The sequence below is a fragment of the Thamnophis sirtalis genome, unplaced genomic scaffold, assembly GCF_051295495.1.
Source record: "Thamnophis sirtalis isolate CommonGarterSnake01/CBP01778 unplaced genomic scaffold, rThaSir2_p1.2 scaffold_1, whole genome shotgun sequence".
In the NCBI taxonomy this organism is placed as follows: domain Eukaryota; kingdom Metazoa; phylum Chordata; class Lepidosauria; order Squamata; family Natricidae; genus Thamnophis; species Thamnophis sirtalis.
In genome coordinates this window covers 59,646,635-59,658,750 of record NW_028261381.1, presented here as the reverse complement: position 1 = coordinate 59,658,750, position 12,116 = coordinate 59,646,635, and the positions used below count along the sequence as shown (strand labels likewise).

The 12,116-nt window shown below is 40.2% G+C and overlaps 1 protein-coding gene across 14 annotated transcripts in view; it reads left to right on the top strand.

Moving 5' to 3' along the window:
- The window catches only part of TNS1 (tensin 1), a 461,144-nt gene that overhangs the window by 388,698 nt on the left and 60,330 nt on the right, over window positions 1-12,116 (top strand). For 11 of the 14 annotated variants that reach the window (XM_087712547.1, XM_087712564.1, XM_087712512.1 and 8 more), the window contains 2 exons: window positions 3,549-3,635; window positions 5,207-5,248. The exons of 1 other annotated variant lie outside the window; for it this stretch is intronic. In XM_087712547.1, coding sequence (XP_087568673.1) covers window positions 3,549-3,635; window positions 5,207-5,248 — 129 coding nt within the window. The remainder of the gene's footprint in view (window positions 1-3,548; window positions 3,636-5,206; window positions 5,249-12,116) is intronic. 2 more of the 14 variants (XM_087712556.1, XM_087712539.1) reach the window with 2 other exon arrangements.

Below are 12,116 nucleotides of genomic sequence, written 5' to 3'. Positions count from 1 at the left end.
TTGCTTTCCTGCCCTCTTTCTTGTTTTCAGAAGTGGAAACAATTTGTGGTGTGTCAGTGCAGAAAAACGTAAGGGGGAAAGTCTTACGTATAACACTTTCCACCACCACCCTTTTTTGCAGCTCCCAATTGCTTCAGGCAGATGGAAACCATAGATGAGTCCCTACAGAGGAGTTGTTTTTACTGTCTAGGACATCATCTCAGTTTCTAAAACAAGAATGAACCAATTCCCCACTAAGCTATCCACACAACATGAGAGGAAAGCAAAGTATTTTAGATCCCCACCCCAAAGGACTGGGATAGTTGGGACTATATTTAACCTCCTCTGAATCAATGGAGTTATTTATACAATTTAGTTTGTATTATATACTTGCCTTTTCTATGAGAGCCTGTTGCAGTGGGGATGGAACTGCATATTGAAGAAACTTGCAAATTCCTTGATGCTTAGGATTGATTAAAACCTTGAGTCCAGATTTGCTATCTGGGTGTAGGAAATTACACATGTTTTGAAGTGTTATTATTAAAATAAATCATATTATAGCATAAACATAATTTTATTTTTACCAAATAACAAATGTAGTATGGTCTTATATATGTCTGTCCTGCAGTAAATTCCACCAAAAGGAAACTTTTAGGTATAGGATTGTGGCCTGGATGGAAATACTGAATCAGAGATAGAGAGAAATGCTTTTAATATTAATTAATTAATAGTAAAGGAATGCAGTGGCTCAGTGGCTAAGACACTGAGCTTGTCGACAGTTCAGAAGATCGGCAGTTCAGCAGTTTGAATCCCTAGTGCCGCATAATGGAGTGAGCACCCGTTACTTGTCCCAGATTCTGGCAACTTAGCAGTTCGAAAGCATGTAAAAATGCAAGTAGAAAAATAGGAACCACCTTTGGTGGGAAGGTAAAGTGTTTTGTGCGCCCTCAGCATTTAGTCATGCCGGCCACATGACCACGGAGATGTTTTCGGACAGCACTGGCTCTTCGGCTTTGAAACGGAGATGACCACTGCCCTCTAGAGTCAGGAATGACTAGCACATACAGTATTTGCGAGGGGAACTTTTACCTTTACCTATCAATTGACTTTGGCCAGTTGCTTGAAGACCATTTGAAGTTACAAACAGGCTTTAAAAATATATATAACTTGTCCTGGAAGTTAATCACTGCTGTATATACACATTTGCAGACATGTGATCTCATTTCAGGTATTTGGCAACTGGCTTGCATTTAAGACCAGGAGCGGTGTCCCATTGTGAGATGACCACAATTTGTGACATTTTTTTTTTGCCAATTTCCAGCGAAACCCGCCGCTCCCCACCCATTGGATGTGCCGGATTTGTTTAAGGACGACACAGTTTGCTTAATCCCTATGCTATTTGTTTAATGACCATGATGATTCACTTTATGACCATTGTAAAATGGTTATAAAATTGAGTCCGGTAATTGTAAAGAATTTTGATTGCAAATCATTACAATTGCAATTAGAATTGCAATGATTTGCAGTCAAAATTCTGAGCTCTCCATTGTGGTTGTCGTCAAGAAGTACCTGTATGAAGACAATCTCAGTTATTCCTACTGATTTTTTTGGGGTACTTTCCAAGTATGAGTCTAATCTTTTCTTTAAAAGTATGGAATGATAATAGAATTATAATTAAGCTGCCACCTTAATTTTTTCCATATTCACTCTTAGCTAAATAACGCACACTGTCAGAACTAACAGACATGCAAAAAGTACTTGATAAAGACAGTACGAGAGGATTGTATCAGGCTTGTGAAATACAGGTAGTCCCCAGGTTATGACTACTATTGAGCCCAAAATTTATGCTGGTAAATGAAATATTTATTAAGTCAGTTTGCCCCATTTTATGACTTTTCTTGCCCCTATTGTTAAGTGAATCATTTCGTTTATTAAATTGGTAACACGGTTGTTAAGTGAATCCGGATTCCCCATTGACTTAGTTTCTCGGAAAGTCACAAAAGGTGACCACGTGGCCCTGGGACTGCAATGGTCATGAAGGTGAACCACTTGCCAAGCATCTGAATTTTGATCATGTGACCATGGGGATGCTGCCATGGTGTGAAAATGGTCATAACTCCCTTTTTTTTCAGTGCTATCTTAACTTTGAACAGTCACTAAATGAACTGTTGTAAGTTTAGGACTACCTGTAGATGTATTCTGCTTAAACTATTTAGTAACAAATGGATACTTAGATGAGTGTTAAAAGAAAGAGCACATCGCTGCAATGGCAAAATATTTTAACAGAATCATTGAAATGTTAAGTGCTAGTGATGGAGAGGAAGAAATGCAGAACAGGAAGGTGAGATAGGTTGATCCTTTGGTCAGGAGGAAGTGCATCTACATTTGCTGAATAAGGTACAGGTATCTCTGTATTACACATACTCCCTTTCTTACAGTATGAGTAGATATAGAGCCACATTTACATCATGGCTGCTTTTGCATTTCGTCCCTATCCTGTCATACTGTCAGCTCTTTAGATGAGATAGCCACAGGGCCTTTCACTCCTAGTATTATTGCTGCTCTGTTTTTAATTTCATTTATTTCTTCCTCTGGGCTCAGTCTGTACCAGGGGGATCAAACTCGCAGCTTGCGGGCCAGATGCGTCACCCACTGGCTACGCCCACCCCCGGTTTAGTAAAGGGGGAAAAAAGTCACAATATGTCACATGACAACAACGTGACGTCCCACGGTTGACACCCATGGTCTATACCATTGCTCAGCGAAGGTCTTCTTTTCCACTCTGTTTATATTTGAGAGGAATACAGATAAAGAAGCCACAATAGACCACATCCTGCGCAGCAGTTAAGGATGCTGAGTTAGTCAGCTGGAAAAGCTGACAGCCCGGGTTCTCACAATGGGGTGAGTCCCTGTTACTGTTCCCAGCTCCTTCCATCCTAGCAGTTCAAAAGCATGCAAATGTGAATAGATAAATAGGTACCAGTTTGATTGGAAGGTAATAGTGTTCCATGAGCCTCGGTGAATAGTCATGCTGGCCCCACTCACCATGGAAATGTCTTTGAACAATGCTGACTCTCTTGGCTAAGAAACAGAGATGAGCAGCACCCCTGAGAAGTGGACATGACTAGACCTTTGGAACACCATGTGTCTTCCTTCATTTTCTGATTGAAATGCCAGGTTTATCAATCCCAGGTTGATAAAGACTGTGTCCTGAATAGAAAGTTAGCAGTCTGAATGGTGTTTGTGATTACCTCCAAATTTTCATTCCTGAGGTTACCCTCTCTATCGAAGGTACAGTGAAAGAATTAATAATTGAAGAGCTCTCTTCAGGTCATGTATTATATGACCTGCTCTCATGCCACATCACAATATCTTAAAGTCTTGGGGTAAGATTTCAACTAATATTTTCTCTTGTGTTCTTTTTCCTTTTCCCCCTCCTTTGTTGTAATCTTGTTCTCTCTGTGTGTCCTTTTTGTCCCACACACTCTCCATGATGGATTTTGTTTCTTCCTTGGTTGACCTTCTGCTTCTCTACTCCTATCTGCCTTACCTTCATCTCACCTTGTCAGAATACAACGCCAAACTCCGGGATCTCCGGAACAGCATGAAAAGCCCCCATCCTCCTCTTCACCGACAGCGATCCTTCTCCTTTTCTGGTTTGTTCTGTTGCTGCTTTTCCATCTTTCTCCCCAGGCTTTCCTGCTATAGATCCTCCTAGCATGGCACTGGGCTCCTTCGCTCCGGCATGAACTTGAAATTGGGGAAGTGCAGCTTTTTTCCAAACTGTGGGTGGTGGTGGAAAGATATGGCTAATTTAGAGTCCTTTCCAACATGGCACCATTAATTTATTTATCACATCACTTTTTAGAAAGTAAGGGCTGAGAAATTTATCTCCTGCTTTTTCAGTGTAAGGGATTACTTCACACCACAAATAAGCTCCCCCCGCCATGTATGTACATTTGGAAAGCATATAATAGGTGCATTCACAAAATGGCAACTTTGCCTATTCACAAACCGTTTTCTATAACTTAAAAAAAACAAAAAAAACAACCACCCATAAATTAGAAGGCCAGCCTCCTCAGAATAATAGCACTATTCTGTTGTGTTATTGTGGGACAAAAGACATTCCTTGATCCAATCGACCATATTTCATTACCATCCTCATCTTTCTCCAAAGACTTTAAAAAATAATAATAATAAAGGGACTAGGAAATCTGGTAAGCAGACTCTGTAGACTACCATGAATAAAACAATTCCCATATTTATCTTTCTCAAATCAATGTGCTGACCAGGTTTGGACTCTAAAACAGCCTTATGAATTCCAACATTTTTGTTTCTATCATTGTGTTTTCCCCTCCTCCTTCTCTTCCCCCCTCCCTTCTCTCCTCTATGACAGTGTGTCTAGTGAGCTCGTTGAGGTATCCATTTGCTCTTTGTGATGCTCATCCGTGGTCTGTAGCTAGAAATCACTCAAACAAGGTCTGGCTGGGGAGAGCTTGGCTTCTCCAGGGCGACCACTCACACCACTGCTTTGTGATTGGCACTGGGTCAATATTTCCATACATGTTGAAGTGTGCATGGAACTGATGAAAAGGGGGGTGGTGAAGTTTGCATGGGATTGTTATGGAAAGAGGCAAAAGTTCAGGAATGGAATATTCACTTTCAATACAGCTTGGCCAGATGCCAAAGTTATTTGAGGGCCTCTGTGTGTTCTACAGCACTGCTGTGACATTTTACTGCAGATCTTTCCATGGAGCCTGGCAGCACTGAATGCAACCAGGACAGAGTCTTCCAGTTCTGCATGGCAAACGGAGGGAGGGTGAGCATGTGGGTGTGTAAATTCTAGAAGTTTTGGTTCATGGGGGCCATTCTGGGGGAAACGGAGGCTGGATTTCAAAAGTGCAGTTGCTTCCTAGTGTCCTGTTACATATTGTTACACACATGTATGGGACAACCAGCTTGAAGTTCTACAGAGAAGAATGACCTTTTACTTGAAGTTCCTTTTCAGCAGTTGGGCGGCCTGAACATTTTGTTGTTATGTTTCACCATTTTTTTAAAAAGATCCAATTGGTATATAAATGTTTGTGGTTAGTTTTGCATCATGGTTAGGTAGGACTGGTTCAAAAATCCATGTTGAGTTGTGTCAATCTTTGTGTTACAGTAAGAAGGACTACCATTTGAACAGAAGATGCTATTGTTTAATCTGTTTAATTTGTACCAATTACAGGATACTTGGCCCTTCTGAATCCACCCAGCTCTGTCCCTACAGGTTTGGAATTTGCACTCCTGCAAAATTTCACAATGCTTTAGTTGATTTCGAAAGTGGCTTTTCGCCACTCCACTCTTTGCTTTCGGAGGGCCTGGGGAGAGCGATCTCATGCAAGGCATTGCTTGTCTGACAGACAGCTCCAGAATTAATGCAAAAGCATGCCGTATTATGCCTGATAGCCTGTCACTCTGGCCTCACTGAGGAATGAAGATGTATACGTACAAACCTTACTTTCCTTTCCCCCAAATTTTAAAGGAGTGGAAGGAAAACTGGAATGGGCACCACAGCATGCATGATTTATTTCACACTTTGGGACCCCTGGCACATAAGCTTTATAGAATATTGTTAGAATGATAGAAACCATTCATACATTGGAAAAACCTTCAGCACTAATGAATGTTTTTCCCCAAAGATTTCTCTAAGTGGTATTATCTCTTCTACTGAGAGGCATTAGTATTCCTGGGGTGTGGGAGGGGCTCCTACAGTGAGTGAATGAATAGTTGGCTGCTCTTACACTGGCCATATTTCTCCCCAGCATGAGTCCAATCTTGCTAATCTCTTAACTACTCAAATGACTGGTGAAGGCAGATCAAGCTACACATTTGGTACTGTACTGTAAGGGTTTTCTCATAAATATTGTAAATTAAAATATTATTTTCCCTTTAATACATTTAATAATTGAAAAAAGAGAGTTTATGGGATGTTTTTACTGTTTAGACCAGGAGTCTCCAAACTTGGAACTTTTAAGACTTGTTGGCTGAGGAATTCTGGGAGCGGAAGTCAACAAGTCTTAAAATTGCCAAGTTTGGAGGCCTCTGATTTAGACAAGGACAACATGGGAATGGTTATGATTTGTTTCCTTGCAGGTGCTAGTAAAGATGCAAGAGCTAACCTTCCATTTCTGGCTAGCAGATGAACACTGAAATGTCACATACAGTCTATATTGGAAGGCCTGGCATGTCCTCAGTTTTATGCAATTCCCCTTGCTCCTTTGTAAACATCATAAAATAATTACACTGCTGGCATCACTGTGCATTATGGAGGGAAGCCAACACACTCTATCTGCTATGAAAGAATATTTTTTTCAATTACCGTATTTTTGGAGTATAAGATGCACTGGTGTATAAGACACACCAAGATTTTGAAGAGGTAAGTAAGAAGAAAAAGATTTTGTCCTCCCTTGCCCCTTGGAGACGCTGCAGGCTTCAGCAGGGCTGGGGAAAGCAAAAATGCCTACATTTTTGCAAAAAACGGGTTGAAAATGGGCTGGCCTTTTTTTGCAGAAACGGGGGCATTCTTGCCTTCTCCCAGCCCTGCTGAAGCCTGCAGAGTGCTTCTGAAGGCTGGAGGAAGGGAAAACCTCTGTTTTTGTGAAAAACAGCCTGTTTTTCACAAAAATTGGATGCGGGGGTGGGGCTTCGGGGGGCAAAAAATGGCTGTATTCGGTGTATAAGATGCACCAACATTTCCACGCTCTTTTAGAGGGGAAAAAGATGTGTCTTGTACTCTAAAAAATATGGTACTCCACTTTTGACTCAGCTATCATACTAAGGTCCAACAAGCTGGGAAGCAGGGTGAACCAGGCAGCCCCATCAGTGGGGGTACCCAGATTGTTAATGGCTAGAAACCTATACAAAATCTAGTTGTTTCTGCTACAAAGTTCGCTGCTTGCAAACTAAAGTTTCCTATTTTCAAGAAACCACATGTCTAATGGAGAAAACCAGGACCTGGTGCACGTAAGTGTCCAGTAAGTTTTCTGAGTAATATGGGGCTCAGCCTGCTCTTCAAGCAGATGTGAAGCAACATCTGGTAATTCTGCATTAGCTTCCAATGGTCATGGGAAATTCACAGTAATCTGAGAGTTTAGTGCCATTTCATATCTCTTCTTCTTTATTACTCCTTAGATAGATTACTTAATTACATCACATCCTGGCTTGGTTCATCATTACACTAAGCCAATTATGTCTATTGTTTGTTTACTAAAATGTGTGGATTCTCAACCCACCCCACCCCCATTATGATTTAGTACAATATTATATGTGAACCAAGTCATTGTGGCCTGTTAAAAAGAAATCATGGTTTAAAAACCTTCCTTGCTGCTCATACATGAGACAAAGCATGAAGATAATTTATCAAATACTGTGTTTCCTGTAAAATTTAGTGATATGTTTAATGTCAATCTAAAAACAAGAAACATTGTCAATATTAAACACAACATTAGCTTTTCTTTGCAGTTTGATTTGGTAGAGGAAAATTAATCAGGAAAACTAATCTCTTTGAGGGTACTGCTATTCCGGGATTCCACCTTGCTTTTTATGCTCTCATTTTAGATACTGTGGAAACTCTTCTTCCTGTAAAGATTATTATGATTGATTTTACTATTTCTCATATGCTATTTGACACTGTTTATTTTTAATGCATTTTTATTACTGTTCTGTTTTGCAAAAACCACCTCGGAGAAATGTTTATTTTTAAAGACAGGACACAGGTGAGGGCCTCAATGATGTTAATTATACTTATACACTTGCATTTCCTTCAAAGAATATATCCTCCTCTTCCTTAGAGAGTGTGACTGACTCAAGCTCACACAATGTGTTTTAGGGCTGAATGTGAGGATGAAATGCTACAGGTTTGGGCCAGTTCACCCAAATCGGTAGTAAAAGTGCTACTGGTTGCCCGAACCAGTAGTAAAAAAATGCTTTAAAAAGCTATCGTGGGAACCTTTTTTTGTGCGTGAAGTCCAGCTGCTTTTGTATTGTGTGTATCAGTTGGGTAGCTTTTGTGTTATTTTTGTGTAAAGTGTGATGCTTAGTTTTTGAGGTCTCTGTGACTCTGTGAGGTTTCTGCTTGTTGCCTGCTCGATCACATGACCACCAAGCCATGCACATCCAGTCACATGACCACCAAGCCACGCCCACCAAGCCATGCCCACAGAACCACTAGGGAAAATTTTTGAATTTCACCACTGGCTGAATATTTGAACTTTAGTCTTGTGTTCAGCTGCTTTTAGATATGGTACTTATTATGAAATTACCATGAGGAGGAGGAAAGTGAGTTATATGAGACCAACAGCCATCTATACTGCTCACATTTTCCCTGATTTGCTTTTGCAAATTTGTTTTTTTACTTTAACGCTTGACCTTTTTTTTTTTTTTGAGAAGGACAAAAGGCTAATGCTTCCCCTTTCACTAGAGAATAGGTGTTCAAACATCCATTTAGCTCTCCTTTTTAAAAACTGAATCTCTATAGTTCATGATGCCATTTCAATGAGTGTTACACATTCTACAACTTCACAATTAAGTGCTTTTTCGATTCCCTGCCATTTCAGTGATTGCACCAGATCTCATATTTTCTTTTTTGCACTTATACACCAGTTCTTCTGCATTCTGTAATGTCCATTGTTTAGTTGGAATTGTACCTTCATAAATCTAGGTTCAGTCACTGATATGAAACCAGACAAAAAAGCATATTACAGAAGGAATGTCTCCTACGTGAACAAGTGTGGGTTTGTGAATTAGACTTCTGTTCTCTTCTGTAACAAAAAAAATGCAGATTATTTTTGAGAATGAAGGAGGTGGTCTTGGCATCTCTGCTGGAATGAATGACAGAAGAAGTTTTTATACAAAATGCACTTCAAAATATTTTTGAGATCTGTGAAGAATCAAAAAAATATAAAATAGGATTATTCAGTCCTATTTTGCAGTCCTAGTTATTAGCTAGGACTGCAAAATAGAAGTTTCCCTGTTGCCCTTTTGAATACCAATTAGCTATTTTCATGTCTAGCCATGCTAGTTTCTCTGGAGTATCTGTCTGGTTATTGTTGGAAGTAATACACTAGATTAAATGGACCTGTGGTCTCATCTACTGAAGCTGCTCTGACGTTTTTAGAAAACCCCTTACATCACTAGGTTGGACTTTCCTTTCTACCTAAATGAGAATAACATAAAGTATACATATGATTTTATCACACTTGGATACAATTACATGGAAACTTTTTTTGGTTGCTTTTGCCATTTCTCACTGTATTTATTTCTGGAATCAGAGCTATGCAAAGTCTTTTAAGCAATGGGAGAGAGGAAGAAACAGAAAAGTTCAACAATCATGCTTCCACTGCTATTTCATGTGCTTTATTCTTTGTTTTACAAAATGATAACACAGAAAGCACTTCAATTAATACGTGCACCATCCTCCATCATGCCTTATTGGCCACAATACGTAGGTTTCTTCTGGAGTCTTTTGTGGTACAGCTTGAAGTTGCTTCCAAGATACGAATTTTAATCTCTATCTACCTATCATCCATCCGTCTGTCTGTCTGTCTGTCTGTCTATCGTCCGTCTGTCTATCATCTGTCTGTCTGTCTGTCTGTCTGTCTGTCTGTCTGTCTGTCTGTCTATCTATCTATCTATCTATCTATCTATCTATCTATCTATCTATCTATCTATCTATCTATCTATCTATTGTCTGGCTGTCTGGCTGTCTGGCTGTCTACCTATTAAATTTATATGCTGCCCAATTGCCCTATAAGGTGACTGTAAGTTTAATTATGATGGACAGTGTGCTTTGTTTGACTTGCTGGAGGCCCCCATTGTTTCTCTACCACCGGAGAGCTTAGTTAAAGATTACAGTACTTTATGGCCTTACCCTAAGGACATGCATCACTAAGCTTGTAATTTTGCTAGCAAATATAATGCAGAAGGGAGAGAATGCCAAAAGTACAATTCACTAAATGAACCCATCTTTTTCAGCTGGTCTTCAATCATTCCCAGCAAGCTTGGTTGCTGTAAGCCAAGGCATTGTCATTCTTGGCTCTGAAACACTGGCTCTGTTCTTCCTTATCCTCCCTCCCCCTCCCCACTGCCTACACACTTTAAAGGAAGGGGGAAACAAAGCACAGAATGGCAAGGGGGAAAATGAAGTTGGAGCAGGAGGAGAGGATTGGATTCTGGTGCAAGAGATATTTGAAGTAGGTCTGCAGCAGCAAGACCACCAGACCAGTAATGACCATTTTCTTGAGGTGGGAGGAAAGTGGAATGGGTCCCCTTGAAGGACACTGGCATCATCTCAGGGTTTTCCTTCACACATGAGCAGCTTCATTCTGATTCTTTGCTCTGGTTATAATGGGTATTATCTCTTGCTCAGGCCTTGCTGCTTCCAATACACACACAGACACACACACAGACACATACACACACACACTTACTTTCTCTACTTGATAGCTTAATCTTCCCTCTTTTCCTCAAGAACATGCTTAGGGCTTCCCTCAAAGTCTCTTGGGACCCTACCACAAGTTATTTGCAGTGATTTAGTGCTTTGTTGGTTTAGGATTAACCATAAGTTGACCCTCAGGTTTTTGCCAAGTAGGCTACAAATATGTAGGAAATGGAGGGGAATTGGGGTTTGTAGTTGGGTTAACTGAGGAAATCAGCTTCCATCTACAAGTAGACCTCAACATATGACCACAACTGACCCCAAAATTTCTGCTGCTAAGCGAGATGGTTGTTAAGTGAGTTTTGCCCCATTTTGCAACCGCTCTTGCCACAGTTGTTAAGTCAGTCACTGCAGTTGTTAAGTTAGTAACACATTTGTTAAGTGAATCTGGCTTCCCCGTTGAATTTGCTTGTCAGAAGGTTCCAAAAAGGGATCACATGACCTCAGGGCACTGCCACTGTCATAAGTAAGAGTCAGTTGCCAAACATCTGAATTTTGATCACGTGACCATGGAGAAGCTACAACGGTTGTGTCAAAAACGGTTACAAGTCACTTTTTTTTAGTTCCATTGTAACTTCTGTGACTAAATGAACTGTTATAAGTCCAGGACTACCTGGATACAACTTTTATAGTTTATATATGAATTGAAACCGAAAAAGGCATTATTCCTAAAGGTATAGAATGCATTCATCTTTGAAATTTAATTCAAGAAAGGCACAGTTCAGAGACAGGTGGAAATGGATCTAAATCCAGTCTTTACTGGTCCTCTTGCAGCTGCATAATGGTATTTTGATTATGTGCTGCTCCAGCCATAAAGCTTCAGAAAAGGAGGAAAAACAGTGTGTGTTTTGCATTTATTAGTTCACTGAAATGTGACTATGTTTAAATTTGGCCATTGAAGGTAAGGCTTTAAAGGAAAATGGCTTTGAGGAATGTTTAAAAGATTTGAAGCCTGGCAAATGTAGAAAATGATCTGTCTTCTTTTAAAGAAACAACTCTGCCGGTGCCTTTCTTAATGATTGTTACATGTGGTGCTGATGGAGTTTTCTTTGTCTCTAGATGGATAGATTTCCCCCCCTTTGTTCTAGCTGATACAGTTTGACTGTTTTAATCTCTTCTGCTTAATTTTATATTGGGGTTCCCCAAAATCTGACTTATCTATTTCCCCCCCACTGCTTTCTCTTTGCTAGTCTAGTGAAGAGAAGGACCAGGGGAGACATGATAGCAGTGTTCCAATATTTGAGGGGCTGCCAAAAAGAGAGGAGGGGGTCAAGCTATTTTCCAAAGCACATGAAGGCCAGACAAGGAATAATGGATGGAAACTGACCAAGGAGAGATTCAATCTAGAAATAAGGAGGAACTTTCTGACAATGAGAAAAATCAACCAATGGAACAGCTTGCCCTTGGAAGTTGTGGGAACTTCATGACTTGAGACTTTCAAGAAGAAATTGGACTGCCATTTGTCAGAAAAGGTGTAGGGTCCTTTGAGCAGGGAGGTGGACTAGATGGCCTATAAGGTCCCTTCCAACTCTGTTAATCTGTTGATCTTGAGAAGGTGGTATGGCTGGTATGAGTTAAAGAAAGATCCAGACCTGTCAAGGGATCAAATGTAGATCAAAACTCCCACAAATGTGTTTGATAAACATTTTAAGGATCTCAC